At 39.3% G+C, this 21,011-nt stretch overlaps 1 protein-coding gene across 1 annotated transcript; it reads right to left on the bottom strand.

Annotated features, from left to right (window-relative positions):
* Positions 1-7,589: 7,589 nt before the first annotated feature.
* On the bottom strand, positions 7,590-12,017 carry LOC111535935 (ATP-dependent RNA helicase DDX24-like). Its single transcript, XM_026451555.1, is given in 5 exon segments — positions 7,590-8,143; positions 9,638-9,850; positions 9,853-10,025; positions 10,027-11,522; positions 11,525-12,017. Coding segments are annotated over 5 exon segments (2,568 nt in total). The 5' UTR covers positions 11,939-12,017; the 3' UTR covers positions 7,590-7,871.
* Positions 12,018-21,011: the final 8,994 nt, after the last annotated feature.

Raw genomic sequence — 21,011 nt, 5'->3', positions numbered from 1 at the left:
TTTAATTGACTCACAGTTCTGCATAGCTGGAAAGGCCCTCAGGAAACTTACATTCATGGTGGAAGGTGAAGGGAAAGCAAGGCACATCTTACATGGTGGCAGGAGAGAAAGAGCACAAGGAGGGAACTGCCAAACACTTTTAAACCATCAGATCTCATGAGAACTCACTCAGTAGCATGAGAACAGCATAGGGGAAACCACCCCTGTGATCAAATCACCTCCCACCCAGTCCCTTCCTGGTCATGTGGGGATTACAATTTGAGATGACATTTGGGTGGGGACACAGAGTCAAACCATATCAGCATTTCAGAAGAAAATGTGTTTCTAGTTTTGGGTTTTTATCTGATCACTCATGGCTAGGATGGCTTATTCCTAGAAAAATAAGTCTCCACATTGTTAGGAAAGCTCATTTTTAGCAGGTTGTGAAGTCACACACCTTATGAAGGAAAAATAGGAAGAGGAAGAGAGAAAGAAAACAACAACAACAAAAAAAGAAAAACAACCCTGGAAAACTGATATAGGCTATATTACTCTGAAGTCCATATATTAGTAGGTAGGAATGAAATTGGTTTATGTATATAAATAGGTTGCTGCTATTTTCTTCTGAAGTTTAAGTTGTCTAACTCTAGTTTATAGGAGATTAAGGAAAACACAGCTTAACTTTTAGTGATTTCAAATCAATAAAAATAGGAAAAGGGGGAAAAAGAAGTAAAAAAATTGAAAACTTTATTTTGGAGATTTATATGCAGGAAAAAATTTAGAATTCAATCCAAATTGCAGAAAATAATAAAAATTGAAAAACATTAAGCAAGACTATAATCTAACAATAGGTATAGTATAGTTTATTTTGTAACATAATTTTTTCCTTCAATTTCTCAATTTTATTAAAGACAAAATCATAGTGGAACCAATTTATTTTAGTCCTACTACACTTGGTTTGATTATTTGCATGAAGTGCAGCAAGAATAATCATTTGTCATATAGGCTCTCACTCTTTTTTCAAATTGGCTTTGCTGGAAACTTTTTCATAAGGAATCTAAGATTAGAACTTTTTAAAAGCCTCAAGTTCAGCCAAGGATTTATCTATGCCTCCAGGTACTTGTGTGAATTGAGTGAATTCCTCTCTTTACTACCACAGGTTAAGATCCTGTAAAGGAAAAGGCATAGGACCAGTTTTTCCAAGGGGCTTTTATTTGCTCTATAATTCAGCCTTATTTTCTTAGGCAATCTAAAAATTGTCATGCCAGTCAAAGCCTTGGTAGAATAACTAGTGTTTTCAATTATGCCATGTTATAAAAAAAAAATTCATGTTCAACTTATGCAAATAACTATATTGTCATAAATTAAAAATACTCACAAAATAGTTTCTCCAAAAAAACTTGGAGAAATTAAGTTGGGAGAAAGGAATTAGATTTAAATTTTGCTTATAACAGTATACTTTATTCAATTGTTAAATGCTGTAAATAGCTTAAAAGAAGAGAAAATTTTCTTGACTCTGAAAAACAAACCAAACAGAATCATCAAATGTTTCCAATAAAAAGTCATAAAAGATTATTTCAATCTTCTGTTAGTTCAATCCATGCAATTAATTTCTGATCTGCTTGATATTGGATCACCAATCCTCATGAATACGTCAGATCTCTATGGGAGTTCTGGAAGTTTTTCTCTCTATTCCAATGGCACAATCTCTAAAATTATCAGAAACCTATATTTAAAGTACTCCTCAGTGTTCTATAGCTAATTATAAGCCACTCTATAAAATAATCAAGGTAAAACAACAATTACAGATGACAAAAGACATAGAACAGCCATGGTTAAAGACAAAACTGACAGGGAAATTTGATTACTTCTGTGGCATACAATAATTTTACATAATAATATAAGTAATACTGATAACATAAAACAAGACATATCATAATCACAGGAGTCTCATATAATTTTGGAACCCATGTTAATAACATGTTTATATAAATATAATCCAAAGAAGGATAGATACCATTTCATATTTGACAATGCTTCCTGTATTATTTTATTATAGAAAGTAAGCTGAGTATGTCTCTCTTGCACTTCAGAAGACCTAATATCAAAAAACTAATGAGGTCAAAAGGACTCAATTTAGCATTTAATTTTGGAAAGTTTGTCATATGTAAAAAGGTTAAAACACTTGATATCACAAGATAGGATTACAGGTCACTGTTTTACAAAGACATTATTAATTCACCCAAAGTGATAACTCAAAGATTTCAAAAAGAAGCAAGACCCTTTATTCTGTGGGAGAGGAGACAATTTTCCAAACAGTAAGCCTTTATAAAGACTGCATGGGGCCAATTATATCCATCTATCAAATTTTACAAACAAATCTATTAAATTTTCATCATCTTGACCATAAGATATAATTTTTATAAACCTTTTTATAATCTTTTAAATTCTTTTTAAAGTGGGTTAATGCTCCAAGAAAACCTTGCTAATCTGAGATAGGGGCCCAGATGCTGGTCTTGCATTACTGTGCCTTTGATATTAATGTTTAATTTATAGAGAAACTCTAAACTAATTTTATCTCCCAAAATCAGCCCTTACAATCTGATGTGCCCACCTCTGCCACAATACTCCCAAGGCCTAGAGAGATTGAATAGTTTTAATTTCTGGCCCTGTGTCTCATGAACAGTTTCTTTTGATTGTCATCTTCTACCAGGCCTGAAGATGAGGCTTTAACTGCTGACAGTGTTTAAGACTTCCCAGGACTTGGCATCCTTTTTAGCCCCAGGAATCAAAGCCCTGTAACTTAATAGCACTAGGACTTTAAAAGAAATACAGAAACTTACATGGATATAATAACCTTAATTTTTTATCTCAGTTTTCCTAAGGAAATCAAAACGTAGTAACAATGACATAGGAATTATTTTGATAAAATGTAAAATTTGTTAGGCCACTTACCAAAAGATTAAAAAAAAAAAAAAAAAGCCTTCTGTAGTGTGAATGCTTTCCTTATGTTTCCTTATGGGGAGTCCTTTTAGATAACCTGCAAGTCAGAACTAATGAAAATAGTATTTAGAAATAGGTAGAGTGTGTCCTGGGCCACAAGTGAAAATTTTTAGTTTCATAGAATTTAAAGCCAAGAGCACAGAATATTATACTGGAAGAAAACATTTCCTTTAGACCTTTAAAATGAAACACTTTCAGCATCAGGCCACAACAGCAGTTAAAACCTGAGGAAAAAGGTTACAGGAGCTGATGAAAAAGTTAAAAGAGACAGTTATTATCTCAGCCCTTTTCAAAGGGGAGAAAAAGCTGAAAACAGTGAGATGCAATAACATTGAACTTTTGAGTTAAAAAAATAATATCCCTCGTAATTTTATTAAAAATAAATCAATACCTTAAAAATGTTGTTGTTCTAACCAATTCTTTAGTGCACTAGTGTTTTTTCCTTATCAATACCCTATCTCTAGAAAGACAATTATAAATAATTTCTTTTTAATTATAGCCAACTTGATCACATAAAGTTTCTCTCTTATGAATGCTCTTTTTACAAACTTTATTATGGCTTACAGAAACTATTTACAACATTCTTGGACCTCCTGTTGTATCCTAAACAACTCTTTTTCTTAAATAACCAGTCATTTTATTTTAGGGCAAAAAAATTTACCATACAAGATTCATTTTATATAAAATTATTTTCCTTTTAGCCTTTCTTACCAAAATATCTTATTATATCTATAACTTTCTTTACATCTCTCTTATTTACTGGTTCCTTTTACCTTGTTTCAAAAATAACCATTAAATAACCTTTAAATTTATACTAAACTTATTTCCCTTTAAATAAGAACACACTTTTTAATGAAAACTGTTTCCCTATAATTTTTTAAAGAAATTGGAAATGATCAATTTAATGAATATCTATTATTTAACTCAATATAACTTTAGATTCTAAATTATGTGAGAAGTTTATTTGCAAGCATTTATTTCATTGCATTTTCCTAATCAATTAATTACTTGTGTTTTTCAATAGTTTAACTAGATTGCTTAAGAAAATTGTGATAGTCATCATTTAAAGTAATATCCCTATTAATCATTTTATAACATGTGCATTTCAGGTATTTACCTCAGTAAGAATCTTCAGGTTAAAAAAAATGGTGTATTTTTCCAATATTCAAGATTTAGCTGTTTCCATTAAACCCAACAATATTCAGTGCCTTATTTATAAAAAATTATACAAAAATAATTCTCTTATGGGCTGCAAGCTTTACAATCCTCATGCGAAATTTTGACAACTTTTAACACCTAACAGAGATAAATATTAAACTACTAGACCAATGAATCCAACAATAATGTACGTTGACCATTCTGAATAAATTTCTAATTTTAATTTACCAATAATTTTAAAATCAACTTATTTATTAAGGATTTACTTAAGTAAACGTATAAAAGCATCTGGGCTTCTGTTTTTCTGATAAAGTATTTGATTTAAGTGCTTTTTTGTCTCTAAGCCAATTAAATATATAAAATTAAATTATATAGATTATATATAAATATATAAAATATATAATAAATATATAAAAATTAAATCTAAAGAGCTCTAATGAGCTCTTCTGCAATTAGAAACAAATCTAATTTCACAGACCCTGAAATTATTTAAGGCCCCTCATGCAGCAGATGGTGGCAAGAAGAAAGAGACAGGCAGAAGTAAATGGAGAAAACAGACTTTTGTTGACTGAGAATGGTAAAAAACGCTTTTTCTCAAAAAATAATATTCTAGAAGAGAAAGAAAGCATAAAGGCCTTTTCAATATATACATATATATACACCTACATATATATTATATATATGTAGGTGTGTATACATATATATTTACCTTTTTAAATTTTTGTTTCTGTTTTTCTCAGAGATCCCTGTTCTAAACATACCCATGCACACACACATATACATCTTGGATCTTAGCCTTTAATTAAGCTGACATAATAATTGTGCTCTTAAAAAAATTCTTTTAAATTTCATTACCATATTTTGGCCAGGATAAACTGCTGATAGTTCAAATGAAACAAAAATATCAAACCAGAAAGGACTTGATTTAGGAACCAAACTCAGGCTGTCATGTGAAAAAACAGCAGAATCTTAGCTACTGAACTACAGCCATTGCTCTTTCAATTTGGCTTGGCTAGTAAAAGGTGGCCTTCTTATGTGAATAATGCACCTAAGGTAATCAAATTCTTTCTTTTTTTCAGCTGCATGATTTTAGCCAATTCAGAGACCTTGCTCCCCATAATTTGGAACTTTCCTTTGGATTTGACCAAATCCAGTAGAGTTGGCCAAACCCATTGGGAAAAAGACTGAAACAATAAAAAAAAAACAAAAACAAAAACAAACAAACAAAAAAAACAGAAAGGCAGTTAAGCAAAACAAAAGATAGCACAGTCTATAGGATTACTGAGTACTCTATTGGTAAGGAGAAATTAAGACCAGCTACTTATTAATCTTAACTTTTAGCCATTACGGAAAATTTCCAATACAAAACCCCAATTCAGCTACTTACCTAGGAATGGGGCCCAGGCTGAAGACTTGTTTGTACATTTCTCAGCCTTGCTCTGTATGTAAAGCCAACATGTTATGTTCAGCTCATTGGAGCACCTATTCTATTTAAATAGAATGAGAAGTTGTTCACTATAGAATTGCAAATGAAAGCTAATTAGGTTTTTGAACCAAATTTGGTGTAATTTTGTCTTTTGACACGTTTTCTCATGTCTGAAACTTTAGGACTCTTTATGCATTCTGCATAAAAGACTTTTGTTTGGCATATAATTTGCATATATTCATGTAACTCCACATTTGACTTTTTATTCTCTGATCTGTGTATTTCCCAAAGTAAAAGTTTTAATTTTGAGGAATCAAACTGATCACTTTTTCCTTTATGAATCATGCTTTTGGTGTCATGTTTAAGACCTCTTTGCCTGATTTCAGGTCATCAGTATTTCCTCCTATATTTTCTTTAAAAGCATTATAGTTTTTTGTACAACATTTGAATCTATGATCCACTGTGAGTTAATTTTTGTCTAATGTGTGAAATTTTGGTGAAGTTTTTTTGTTAATAACATATGAATATTCAATTGCTCCAATACCACTGATTGAAAAGCCTAACATTTTTCTAATGAATTGTCTTTACTCCTTTCTAAAAATCTCCATTGGCCATGTTTGTGTGGGTCTATTAAAAGACTCTGCGTTCTATTCCATTAATCTATATGTGTATCCATTAGCCAATTCCATACTGTTTTCATTACTGTAGGCTTATATTACATCTTAAAATTGAGCAGTATGATTCCACCATGATTTTCTGGGTTTTTTTTTTTCAAAATTGTTTTAACTATTCCAGATCCTTTGCCTTTCCATACACTTTTTGAGTCAGCTTGTCTACATGTACAAAAATTCCTGCTAGTAGTTTGACAGCATTGACTTTGAATCTACGGTTAGCTTTGGTATAGGTCACACATCTCCACTGAGTCTTCCAGTCCATGAAGAGAATATGTTCATATATTTACTTGGACCTCTTTGAATTGTCTTCATTAGCATTTTATCATTTCTCCACACAGATAGGGACTTATTTTATTAGTTATATAGCAAAGCATTTTTTTCATCTATTAAAACTGATCTTTTAAAATATGTTTTCCAATTTTTATTGTCTATTTTTTTCCAGTTTAGCCTATAAGAAACTTGAAGTCTCTCTTCCATTGACACAAACAAGTAAAAAGCTGAATAAATTGAAAAAAAAAAAAAAAAAAAAAAAAACTTTTCTCAGATTTGCTTAGGGAACTGGGACCACAGGGAAAACTACCAGACCAAAGCCAAAGAAACAGGCAAAATACAGTCACACCTTGGAGACAAGAAGTCCAGGAGCTGAATACCCAAGAACAAGTACCAAGATGGGAAAACCTCATCTCTACAAGATAAATGGCTGGAGGCTCAGTATTGGCAAGTTTGAGAGTTCTTGGGGAAACTGTGTTGAGGGGACTACCATCCTTTCCAAAGTCTTCTCTCTAGGAGCACTGTCAGGTTTTCTCAGTGAAGACCAGGGAAAAAATCTCTTCCTACTTCCTGTAAGGAGTTTGGAAATAATTAATTAGAAAATATGCCCAGAGTGTTCTGTTTTTCTTACCAGGGCCTGAACTCAAGAGAAACTATTTTTCCAGAGTCTAACTTGCTGGGTTTTTTTCTAGACTTTAACCAACCTGTGGGAAGGGAAATATCCAATTACAACACTATCCAGCCTTTTGTGTCTTCAAGGGGAAAACAAAACTGAGAAGCACTAGTGAAAGCTACAGCCCAGGGCACACTGATTGAAGCCTGACACCTAGTCATAGGAGGATAGAACATTTTCCCTCCCTCCACAGCTCGCTGCCACATCAACAGGGAAATGAAAGTGAAAGAACTGTACATGCCAGATCATAGTGAGCAAGTCTCCGAGGAAAACCAAACACAACCAAGGAGGAAAAATGAAGGACACAACAGGGAGGTTTAGCCTCTGACACCTACAGCTACAGCAAACAGTAAACACAGCCAGATGAACACAAAACCTCACACTAAATGCCTACTTAATTCCATTCTTTTTTTTTCTGACCATTGTTTTTAATTTATGAAATCAAGTTGAACACACAAGAAGCCTATAAACACTGCAATACAGAAAAATTAAGCTGCTGCACAGAATTCTTACTCCAAAACAATGCAAATCTGCATGAGGTCTCTCCCGCTATGGGTGTGAGTGGATGAGAGGGAGACTTTTTTACCTGGGGTTGATGGTGGAGTGAAACACAAGGGTGGGAGAGGTTTTGCAAATAGCCAGAGAACAGAGAGCAATGTGCAGTCACTAACACACTTGACCAGGGCAGCTAATTTGCACTTGTACTTGGCTGTGGCTGTTCCGGCTGCGGCTCCTTTGGCTTCTTTGTCTTCTTCTGCTGCTGCTTGGAGAGACAGCTTAAAGCAGACTCGCTCTTACTTGGGGCAGACACAAGCAGGGGCCGCTTGCCAGACTGAGTGGGATACTTGGTTTTCTGGCTCTCCGTAAACAGCGGCTGGGAGAGCAGGTGGCGCAGCTCCTTCTTCAGAACCTTAATCTGCTTTTGTCTCCGACGCTCTTCTTGCTGGTCAGCTTTTCCTCCTTGAAACACCATACAAAAAAGATCCTATTTACTGTGGTTTGTAGAAACATTTTGTTTCCCTTGATGGATAACACAATGAAAAATGTTTTAGAACTACTTTAGGGAGGCAGGGTTCAAAAGTTCTCTGAAGAAGCCAGTGGTGGCTTGGCAGGGGCTGTAAATGGATAACATCTAACCATTTGCGGGGGATACGCAGGACCGCTCTGTCCTTTTACTTCATAAAAATCCTCCAAGGCTGGAATTATGTTTATAGATGAGGCAATTCAGGCTTAGAGAAGTCACCTGGCTCACATCACAGAGCCAGCCATGAGACAGAGCCCAGAACCCAAGTCTCCTGACTCAAGATCACTTTTCTTCCTGTGACCCACCCAGGGTTTGGTGACTTCACAACTACAACCACCCACTGCCCCCCCCCCCCCACCCAGGAGACACTGAATGCTTCTTTGTAGCCCAGCTGTCCTGTGCCTTGCCACCAGTGCTGTGACTGCACATGGAGAGGCTGGCAGAGCGAAAGGGTTCCACCTCAGCCTGTCTTCAGGAAGGGAAGCCGGGCCCCAGCCCCAACCCTGAGCCACCAGGAGGACCAGCTTACTGTCATCAAGCCCACTGGTTTGGCTCCTGGCTTCCATGCTGAGCAGACAGCAGTAAGTCTGTCTCTGAATTTGCTGACTTGGGCACCGAGGTGTCAACATCTCTGCTGAGCCTCATACTTGGTGGTGTGGAAGGAGCATGGAATTCTAGATTTGGTTCTACCACTTCTTAAGACTCAGGAGCTTTCTCGAGCAGGGACCGAGCAGACTCATCCCTGAAGCCTCAGCCTCTGGTCACATACAGAGTAGCAGCTCAGGAAATGCCTTGTGACAGAGCTGTTGCCCTGCACAAAGTGCCTCTGCTGTGAGTATCTAGTTCCCATATGTAAAACGAGAGTACTTCCTGCTGTGTTCATGTCATGAGAGTGGAGAAGATCAAATAAGATAATGGCATAGAAGTGCTTTGTCAGCTTGGAAGGCAGGTGTAGTAGGAACCATAATGACAAATAACTTAAAGTGTAATGCTTTCTATTTGCCAGGCAATGCCGCAAGCACTTAACATTTTCTAACTCAATCAGTCTTCACAACAATCCCATGAAGTAGGTAGTTGACTACTTCCATTTTATGGCGGAGAAAGCTGAGACACAACAGAAGTTAAATAACTTGACTCAGTAACATAGTTAAGGCAATGAGCCGGCATTCTAACACAGGCAGCCTGGCCAGAGAGCCTGCTCCCTTCCTCACTGTACTCCACTGCCTGTCCATGAGGGCACAAGACAGAGACAGAGGAAACAAAGACTGACCAAGGGCAGTAGGCTCATCTGGGACTAGGGCCTGTTAGCAAAGAGAGGGAAGGACGTCTTGCTGATTTTGACAAGATCCACAGTAGTAGAGATGGTTCCAACAAGGCAAAAGTTAGAGAGATTTCAACTTCCTCAATTCCCATCCCGCCCAAGGGCTTACCCTTATACATGTCTTCTTCCAGCTCAATCTCCAGGGCAGCTGCTGCCTGCTCAATCCAAGAGTTGTGCAGGCAAGCCTGGAAGTTCCGATACTCAGATTTCTCAATCTGTCGAGCTAAACGGATTCGCTCCTTGACCACGTCCATGTATTTTGTCTGCACGGGGAATAGTGGGATGTCCTCATCTTTCTTGAGGGTTTTGTAAATCTTCTTAAGTTGATCACATCCTCAGGCCCAATGAGCATCAGGCTGAGGACTTCATTGCCAGCTCGAGCAGTTCGACCACTTCGGTGGACATAAATCTCCGAGGTACGTGGGACCTGGTAATGGATGACATGCTGGACTTTAGGAATATCCAGACCCCGAGCTGCCACATCTGTTGCCAAGAGAACAGTCTTCCAGACGGGCAAACTGCTCCAGGTTTCTGAGCCTCTGCTTCTGGTGCATACAGGCATGTAGGGCCAAGGGCATGATATCAAGGACTTTGAGGAGCCCAGAGAGGCGTTTGATGCAGGAGGTGCTGTTGGCAAACACTAAGCTGCAGCCTGGATACTGCATCAGGAAGTAGTGCAAGTAGAAGTCTTTCTCATCAGTCTCACAATGGATCTTGGTCTCTGTTAGCATCTCCACCGTGGCCTCATTCTTTGTGAGGTCAATGACCTTGGGCTTGCCCCTCATGCCAATTTTCTGCATTAGAAGGTCAAGTTTGGCTGTTTTGTCCATTTTCTTGGTGTGCTTCTTATGAAGGATTCGAGCAGGAGCCTGATGCACCAGGGTGAGTGTGGCAGAAAAAACAAGCGTTTGTCTCTTGGGGTTGTATTGGGAGTCACTGAGCATCTCTAGCAGCTGTGAGAGCTCAGCAAAATGGCCTTTCTCAACCATCCGGTCAGCCTCATCCACCACCAGGCACCTGAGCTGCCGAAGGTTCCTCAAATGATAATGCTTTTCTTTAATTAATTCCCACAGCCGGCCTGGAGTGGCAACCACAATCTCAGGACGACGGCTCAGCATCCTCTGCTGTTTCTGCATGGACATTCCACCAACCAAAATAGCAGTTTTAATTCCTGTAAACCTGGCCACAGCATCAATGTGCTGTTTGACCTGGACAGCCAGCTCTCCAGTGGGAGTCAGAACCAGTGCAAGCAGAGGACGCTTTGGATATGCCTTACAGGTGGCGCTTTTGTCATCCAACTCTTGTTTTAGATTTCCAGTCTGCTCTTTATCAAGATTTTCCTCCTCATTCTCATTCTGTTTAGGAACAGGCTTCTCCCTGATCAGGGAAGAAGGCCCTTCACCAGCATCATCGTCACCAAAGAGCAACACCTGGTCTGAGCCAGTGCCTCCAGTCTTGGCTCCGGCCTCGGCTGCAGTATCACTGGGCAGTGCTTCACTCTCAATTATAGTATCATCAGGCAATGCTTCAGACTCAGCTTCAGCCTTGCCTGGTGATCCAGTCTCAGCTCCGGCCTCAGTTCTGGTCTCTCCAGGTGATGCTTCAGTGTTACTTGGAGGAGGGGCAGCATTCCTCTTCTGCCACTGCAACACTGCATAAATCATTGGGATGGCAAAGGCAAAAGTTTTCCCACTTCCTGTCTCAGCAGCCCCAAGGATGTCCAGTCTGTCACGGATGGCAGGTGCCAAGGTCAGGGCTTGGATCGGTGTGGGTGCAGAGAAGCCTAGAAAGCTAAGTGCTCGGAGAACCAGCCTGGGAACAAACAGGTCCTTCCACGCTGACACATCTGCCTTCTGATCATGAACTTCAGGAATCCATGTCTTCACTTTTTTGGGCACCTTAACAGCAGTGCTCTGAGAAGGCTCCAACCCTTTTTCCCCTTTATTTTTCATCTTTTTTGGAGCAGTTTGGACCAGGTTTTCTGATGTCTTTTCTTTCCCGCCTCTGGATCATCACAAACCATGACATCTCCCTGGGCCTCCAGCTCAGAATCTTTGACTTCAACCTCTTTCTGGGTACTGGTTCCTTCAGTTGCTACATTTTTACTTTTCTTCAACTTGATCTTTTTCTTTGGTGAGCTAGACTCTCCCTCCTCCTCTTCTTCTGAAACAGCTTGTGCCTTTCTCTTGGGTGCCTCCTTTGAGAAGAGACTGGAGGGATTCTTGGCAGGAGAGACCAACTGGTTATCTGTCAATTCCTCAAAGCGTACCAAATCATCCATCTGTCCATCTGCAAACATATTTGGGTCAATCTTCACTTCCTTCCATTTTCCCACAACTTTGATTCCCTTTGTCTGAAATTTGCCATAGTTTGATGGCTTTGGCCTTGATTTTGTGTCCTTCAACTTCATGGTTGCGTGTGGAGACGCCACGGCAGCTCCGTTGGTCTCCGGTCAGGAGCCTCAGAAACCTCTGCTGTGCCTCAGCTGCCAACTCCATTCTTTTTATCTATTCCATTACATCAAGTTTGCAACAAAAAATTTCAAACCATAATACACAAGAAACACAGTGTGAAGAGAAAGAGCAATCATTAGAAACAGACTCATATATGGTAGAGATATTGGAATGATCTGACTGGGAATTTAAAATAACTGTGAGGAATGTGCTGAGGGCTATAAGGAAACAGAAGATAATGTACAAGAACAGATAAGTAATATCAGCAAAAGGATGGAAACTGTAAGAGTCAAAAGGAAATGCTAAAAATGAAAAATATCATAGCTAGAATGAAGAATGACTTTGATGAGCTGAACAGTAGACTGGACAGAGCAAAGAACACACTCAGTGAATCTGAAGAAATGGCAAGAGCAACTTCCCACTTTTATTGCCATCACATGGAAATATTATTATTGTATGTTGAGCTTCTATCTTGTGAGCTTGCTGCACTTACTTATTGGAGAAGTTTTTGTGCAGTTTCCTTGGGAGTTTCTGCATAGACAGGGCATGTCTTCTAAGGTTAGAAACAATGTTGTATAATATGTTCCATTCTGGGTCCCTCTTATTTTTGTTTCTTTGTTTGATTTCACTGGTAAGAATCCCACTACAATGCTAAATAGGAGTAGTGAAAGGGGAAACCCTTTTCTTGTTTCTGTTCTTAGGAAAAGGCATTCAGTCTTTCACTGCAAACGTTGATATTTGCTCTAGGTTTTTTGGTATATGTGCTCTGTCAGGTAAGTTTCTTTCTACTTCCAGTTTTCTGAGACTTTTGATTATGAATATGTTGGATTTTCTCAAATGCTCTTCTCTGCTTCAGTTCAGATCATCATAAATTTCATTAGTCTGCTGACATGGTAAATTATATTGATTAATTATCAAATATTGAACCAGCCTTGCATTTCCCAGATAATTCCCACTTTTTAGATGTTGCTGTACTCTATTAAAAAAGGTTTTGATGGAGATTTTTGCATCTGTGTTTATAAAGCATATTGGTCTCTAATGTTTTCTTTTGTATTTCCTTTTTTGTTTGCTTGTTTGTTTGTTTGTTTGTATTGCTGGCCTGATAATATCATAGTAATGTTAACCTGATAAAAAAGATTCAGGAAGCATTCCATTCTCTTTTATTTTCTGTATGAGAGTGTCCAGATGAGGGTGACTTTTTCTTTAAATGTTTGTAAGATATCTCCAGTGAACATATCAGGGTCTACATAGTTAATTCCCAGAAAGATTTTTTACTATGAAATCAATTATTTTATTGGCTAGATTCCTACTCAGGTAATCCATTTCAGCTAAGGTGAGTTCTGGCAGTTTCTGAGTTTGGGAGAAATTCATTTAATTTCATCATCAATTCCATCTTGAATTTTTCTGCATATATTTGTTTTCAGTATTTCATTTTTTATCTTTCTAACGTCTGCAGGTTCTGTATTGATAGCTCCTGTTTCCTTCCTGATTTTAATAATTTGTGTCCTCTCTCTTTTTACTTTGTCTGGCTGACTAGAGTCCCGTCCATTCTCTTGATCTTTTCAAAGGACTACATTTTGGTTTTTCAATTTTTTTCCTACTTTTTTCTCTTTTCAAAGTCGATTATTTCTATTGACTTTCTACTTTTTTCTGCTTGCTTTGAATTAATTTGTTTTCTTTTTTTTCTAGTTAGGGAAAGTAGAAGCTTATTTATTTGAGACCTTTCTATTACCTTAATCTAAGCTTTAACTGCTATAATTCTGTCTCTAAACACTGTTTTAGCTGCATCTCACAAGTTGTGATATGTTGCCTTTTCATTTTAACTTAGTTTTATGGATTTTTTATTTGTCGAGACTCAGTGTGATCCTTGAATTGTTAACAATTGTATTGTTTAGTTTCCAAGTTGTTTGAGATTTTCCTGTTGTATTAATGTTATTGTTTGATTTCTAATTTGATGCCATGAAAGATCAGAGACCATACTCTTGGTGATTTCAATTTTTACAAATCTGTTGCGTGTTCCATGACTCAGAATATGATGTAGCTTGATGAGTGTTGCACACATGCTGGAAAAAAAATGTATTATATATTCTGCTTTTGCTGCTGCCCTGATATTTGAATCCATAGTGTGTGTGAGTCATCCTAGGCCTAGGCTGAGAACTGGGTGATGATCTTTCTCTAATTTAATTCTCTAGTCCTAGATTAATAGAAAGATTCCTACATGGACATCTTGGGTTGATGCAGGAAATTCTACCAAATTTAATGTGTTTTCTTTCTTACATTTACTATTGTATTAGTCCGTTCTTGCATTGTTATAAAGAACTACCTGTGACTCAGTAATTTATTCTTTTAAAATAGTTTTAGTTGGCTCAGTTCCACAGGCTGAACAAGAAGCCTGTCTGGGGAGGCCCTGCATGGTGGAAGGCGAAGGGTAAGCAGGCATGTCTTACATGGTCAGAGAAATAGGAAGACAGAGCAGGGGGAGGTGCCATACACTTTCAAACAACCAGATCTTGTGATAACTCTCTCACTATCATGAGAACAGCAAGGGTAAATCTGCCTCCATGAACCAGTCATCTCCCACAAGGTCCCGTCCAACATTGGGGAATCACAATTTGACATGAGATTTGGGTGGGGACACAAATTCAAGCCATATCAACTATTCTCAGTGATCTTCACCATGCCCACTCGGTCCCAGGGAACTCCCTCTTACTTTCTCACTAGGAGGTGGGTCTTTTGTCTACTCATACTGCTGTGCATTTCCCTTTCAAGGGCCTGGCTAGGAGGCCAGGAAGTAGGAAGATGGAGAAAAATAACAATAGGAATTCCTCTGACACTTGTTTTTTCCTCCAGCTTCTTGCAATATTATTTTTCTCTTTGATTTTCTACAGTTTGTATATGATTTGTATAGCTGCATACTTTTTAGTATGTATCCTACTTGATGTTTTATGAGATTCCTAAACCTGTGAATACATGTCCGTCATTAATTTGGGGGCATTCTCAGCCATTACCAGTTCAAATATTTCTCCTGTTCCTCTCTTTCTTTTCCTTTTGGTATTCCAATTATATATAGCTATGCCTTGTACAGTTGTCACACAGTTCTTGAATATTCTGTTCTGTCTTTTTCCTTTCCTTTTTCTCTTTGCCTTTCAGGTTTGAAAGCTTATGTTGGCATTTCATCAGGCTTTTGCTTATTTTCTCAGCCATGTCCTGTCTATTGATGAGCCAATCAAAGGCATTATTCATTTCTGTTCCAGTAGAGGTTTCTTTCTTTCTTTTTTTAATAAAACATTTTTTGTTGTGGTAAAATATGTATAACATGAAGTTGACCTTCCCAACCAGTTTTTGTTTACAGAGCAGTGATATTTAAGTACATTCATATTATTATGCAACCATAAAAACCACTCATCTCAAGAACTGTTATCCTCCAGCACAACAAACACTATACCCATTAAACAGTAGCTCCCATTCCCTTTTCCCATATCCCCTCGCAGCTACCTTTCTAATTTCTGTCTTTATGAATTTGACCACTCTAAGTATCTTGTGTAAATGGAATCATGCAGTGTTTGTCTTTTTGTTACTGATTTATTTCATTCAGCATAATATCTTCAAGGTTCATGTATGTTGTAATGTATACTAGAATGTCTTTCCTTTGTAAGGCTGAATAAGTTTCCATTGTATGCATATACCACATTTTGCTTCTCCATTCATTTAGCAATGGACACTTGGGTGGCTTCTACATTTTAGCTATTGCAAGTAACGATACTATATTTTTTGGTACACAAAAATCTAAGTCTGCGCATTCATTTATTTTGGATACATATTCAGAAATTAAATTGTTGAATTATATGGTAATTCTACTTTGGATTTTTTTGAGAAATCACATAGGGTTACGCAAAACAGTTGCATCATTTTACATTCCAGAAGACACAAATGTTCCAATATCACCATATCTTTGCCAACACTTGTTATTTCCTGGCTTGCTGATGTTTCATTTTTTTAAAAAATTGTAGCCATCTTAGTGAGTGTGGGATCCTATCTCACTATGATTTTAAGTTGTATTTCCCTAACAATCAGTTTCATTAAGTATCTTTTCATATGCCCTCTGTCCACTTGCATAACATTTAAGCAGAAATTTCTAATCAAATACTTTCCCCAGTTTTGAATTGGTTTGTTTTTTGTTGTTGTTGAATTTTAGGAGTTCTCTATATATTCCGCATGTGCATCTCTTAACAGATACATGATTTGGAAATATTTTTTTCTGGCCTGTGGATTGCATTGTAATTCTCTTGTTAGTATCTTTTCATGCACAAAAGTTTTAAATTTTCATAAAGTCCAATAAGTCTACATTTTGTTTTATTGATAGTTTTATAGTGTTTTTGACTTCTAGCATATCCTTTTGGATTCAGCTTCAAAGACTTTACATCTCCCTGCCTATGTTACCAACCTGTACTTGCATGTTGTTCACTTTTTCCATTAGAGCCTTTAGCATATTCACCATAGTGGTATTCAACTGTCAGACTGATAATTCTAACAACTTCACCATACCTGAGTTTGTTTTGATATTTAGTCTCTTCAAAATGTATTTTCTTTTTTAGTATGCTTTGTAATTTCTTTCTTAGTTGAAAGTCAGACATAATGTACTAGGTAAATGGAATTGAGGAAAATAAGCCTTTATAGTTACAGTTTATTTTTGTCCGTTTAGGAGTGCGACTGTGTTTATGGTTTCCTGGAGCCATAGGTTTCAGAGGTTAAACTTTCTGCTCTTGTGTTGAGTTTCCCTAGATATTTCTTCTTAAATGAAATCTGAGATATGAAGTTGTTTCAGTGCTATTCCCCTGCTATTACACAGGAGTCCTACTGACATACTGGTAAGGTGTGGCAAAGAGGAAGCGTTCCACAGACCTATGAGTAAGTCTCAGTCTTTTTATTGGCCTGTGCCCTGGGCTGAGACCTGCAAAAGTGCTACTCATTACCGCCTTCCAATCTTCTCACACTTTTTTGGACAAAATATCTTGTTTGAGAGTAGGATTCCCCTCCTTGAGATTTTTAGATGCTTTTCCAGCTGTGGTTGATGCTGCAGCCACACGATACAGATTCAGGACTGGAGCTAATCTGTGAGCTGGGCCAGCAGGATCAAAATATTCTTTCCCTCATTCCCTGTATACAGTATGGGCCTGCCTTCCTAGCTCTTAGACCACAGAGAGAGACTTTTTCATAAAGCTCTTTCTGTCCACACCTCATTTACAATTTAGAAATTTGGGCAACCTTTGAGTTCAGTCTTGGAGACACAGGAGAAAAAAAATAGCATGAAAATTTCACCACCATACTGATTTTACTTCAACTTCTAGTTTCTTTGCCCAAACCTCCTGCTACCATTTATTTTATAGAACCATGAACTTTTGGTATAAGAACAGATTTGGATTTACAGAAAAGTTGCATAGAAAAAACCAAGGGTTTCCTTCACAAAATTGGTGGAACAATAGAATCTATCTCAAAGGAGAGTGGTGAGGATTAAATTAGATATTTAAAAAGCATTGCGAACAGGCCGGGCCGGTGGCTCATGCCTGTAATCCCAGCACTTTGGGAGGCTGAGGCGGACAGATCACAAGGTCAGTTGATCGAGACCATCCTGGCTAACACGGTGAAACCCGTCTCTACTAAAAATACAAAAAATTAGCCAGGCGTGGTGGCACGTGCCTGTAGTCCCAGCTACTCGGGAGGCTGAGGTAGGAGAATCACTTGAACCCAGGAGACAGAGGTTGCAGTGAGCCTAGATCTTGCCACTGCACTCCAGCCTGGGCGACAGAAAAAGACTCTGAAAAAAATAAAATAAAATAAAATAATAAAACAGCCCCTGAGATCTAAGAAACACTCAAGCAAGCTTGTCCACTATGATTCTTCTCAACAGTGTCCTGACCTGCAACTTCCTGGAGTGGGACATGGAGGGGCTGGATGGGTGTGTCAGGGTCCCAAAAATGGACCAAATGGGAAACTCCGAACCGCTGAATCAGGTCTGGTAGCTCACTAGGAGAACTCACAGGACTCACCATATAGTCCTACCCATGACAACAACTTACTACAGTGAAAGGATACCAAGCACAATCAGCAAAGGGAAAGGGTGCACAGGGAGAAGTGCAGGAGACCAGACACAGGTTTCCAGAGTCATCTCATCTCCCAGTAGGGTCACACAGAATGCACTTAATTCCCCCACAACAAGGCGTGACCAAACATGTAAAATGCTGCCAACCAGTGGCGCGCAGTAAAACCTTGTCACCCATGAGTTGGACTTGGGGCTGGTCATATAAGCAGTTCTCCCAGGCATGGACCAAAATTCCAGACTCCCAGGAGGAAAGCAGTGTGCAGCTTTTTGTTTGCATATACAATTTAGGTATAGTGAGCCATTCTGATCAGTTCTGAGGAAAGTGGAATCCCTCCCAAATCCAAGTCCTCAGAATCCAGCCAATGGACAACATTGAAAGATGCAGGGTTTCTAAGGAGAACAATGAGGCCTGCTGTGTGAGCTCATTTAAACTGCACAGCGCATCCCACTGGCCAAGGGATATTACAGGAAATTATCAATAGGACTGGACACAGCAGGGTGAAATCAAGCTGCATACAGATATCACTTATGCCTGTTAGGAGTCCTGGATTGAACCAGTCAACACAAACCCCATGGAGGGGCTGGAGCCACCGCCTCTCTCCCCTAGTCAGTGGGGTCAGGTATGGTGTTAGGCAAAGCCATCAGTTTGGAGTCACAGAACTTGCAGCAGCTTGCAAAGGCAGCGTGGGGAGTTTTCCTTCAGCAAGGGCGGAAACCTTCCAGGAACAGTTCTGCAACACCAAGACCACAGTGCTCTCCCTCTCACCTCCACAGATTTCTTGTTGTGTTTTTCTCCATCCTTATAAAATCAACGTGGCTCACTCAGTAATAAAAGCTTTACATTCCCTCAATCACTCATACCTTCTCGCAGGCCTTCTCGCCTAGCAAGGCTGTATGTGACAAGGACAAAACCACTGTCATAAAACAAGATGTGAACAGAAAAACCAATCATGTTTAAAATCCTGCATTTCGAAAAGATTTCAAAATGGGTGTACATACCCCTTTCCATCCCGCCTATTTACGCAGCGAGCAGAGTAGAAAAAACTCATCCTTTCCTGGGCACAGGCTGCATTTGATAACCCCACTGTCTGGCATGTGGACCAGGAGGAGGGACAGGAAGTCAAGTCAGGCTGTCCATCCGCTATACCAACCTGTAACTGATGTAGGTTGCCAAACACGAGTCACCAACAGTGGACATCCCAGAGAGGGGGTTTGAGACTGGTCTGTCATGAGTGGGCAGAGGGATCACAGGGGTGCCCTCTCCCGATGTGCAGCTTTTGGCAGCCATGATTGGTTAGAAGTGCAACCTGCCTGAATCAGAAATACAGTGCCCATGAGCAGTCCCACTCTAGTGGGTCCCACCTGAGAACAAGCCCTAAATCATGGGCATCTGCAAGAGATGGGGATGGCCCAGGGCTGCATGCACAGCTTGTGGTGAGTCTGAAACAGCTCAGAGTGGACACTTTGGGTTTTAGCTTAGAGTCAAGCCCAACCTATTGAGATCTGAATTCAGAATTCCAAACAGCCAGGGTGTGTTCTGCAGCAGCAGGAAAAGCCGAGATGCTACAAGGCCAGACAACAGCAGCATTCCGGGTCCCTGTGAGACGCCTGCCTGGTGCTTTCCTAAGGCCTTTTGGCCTTGTCAGTTTTACAGGTGGAACTGACCTCCTCAAATCATGCACCTCAGCGTGGACAGTCGTCAGCCTCTAAGTGTCAGAAATCCAAGTTCATAAGAGCCAGTTGTGAAGTGTGTGGGATAAGGGGGCTGATTATGGAAAATGCTATGACTACCAGAGGCAGTAACACACAAATAGCTTTACTGGGTGGTGCTTGAACAAGTCTGCAGGAGAGAACACGCCCTCAGAGAAGAACACTGTCCAGAGTTTATGGGTTTGCAGTCACCCTCAGAAAGGGAGGAAGACAAGAGACCTTCTGTGGTAGATGGAAATTGGAGAAAGGGTTTGTGAGTCTAGGGAATGTTGCTCAGCAGCTGAGCAGAGTAGCTCGGGGGTCTCCTAACCACAAGTCTCTATCTTATCTGTGGTTAGCAGATGTGGGGTGAGGACTAGCAGGGTACGGAAGCCAGGCAGATTTTGAATGCTCAACAATCTGCCAGTTGACGTAAGTTTAAAACAATTTGGACGTGTGAAAAATCTGAGTTTGATGCTCATGGGCTTCTCAGGCAACAGGTCTCAGTCTTGTGAAGAAAAGCAGTAAAGAAACATCAGCAGTGCTGCCCAAAAGCCAAGACGCAGCAAGGCCCATTGCCAGCAACATCCCTAGTCTGAATGACAAGCAAGGCCTTCCCCCAGTCTAGGGGCTACACACACAGGTCATCACTGGTACATTTATAGAACACAAGCTGAAAACTGCTTTCAAAATCTCTGAGGATGTATCTCCACCTGGAGACTGCCTCTGTTTTCCATGTGGACTTCCTTTTTTCAGGGATCCCAAGAGGCAAGAATTATCACCTACAGACATTTGCTAGTTTCCATGGTTGAAAAGCTTAACACAGAAACACAGACACATAAACACACACACACAGAGAGAGAGATAGAGAGAAACGGGGGAAGGGGGAAGAAAGAGAGAGAGAAAAGGAAATTGGAAATATCATAGTCATAAGAGATATTTGCAAGCTGATAAGTAGATAACTCTAGGCTGATTTTTAAAAAAAACCTTGAGGCCGGGCACGGTGGCTCAAGCCTATAATCCCAGCACTTTGGGAGGCCGAGACGGGCGGATCACGAGGTCAGGAGATCGAGACCATCCTGGCTAACACGGTGAAACCCCGTCTCTACTAAAAAATACGAAAAACTAGCCGGGCGAGGTGGTGGGCGCCTGTAGTCCCAGCTACTCGGGAGGCTGAGGCGGGAGAATGGCGTAAACCCGGGAGGCGGAGCTTGCAGTGAGCCGAGATCGCGCCACTGCAC

Source organism: Piliocolobus tephrosceles, chromosome 12 (assembly GCF_002776525.5).
Source record: "Piliocolobus tephrosceles isolate RC106 chromosome 12, ASM277652v3, whole genome shotgun sequence".
NCBI lineage: Eukaryota > Metazoa > Chordata > Mammalia > Primates > Cercopithecidae > Piliocolobus > Piliocolobus tephrosceles.
The sequence above is the reverse complement of the archived record's forward strand: the minus strand, read 5'-3'. Positions and strand labels throughout refer to the sequence as shown.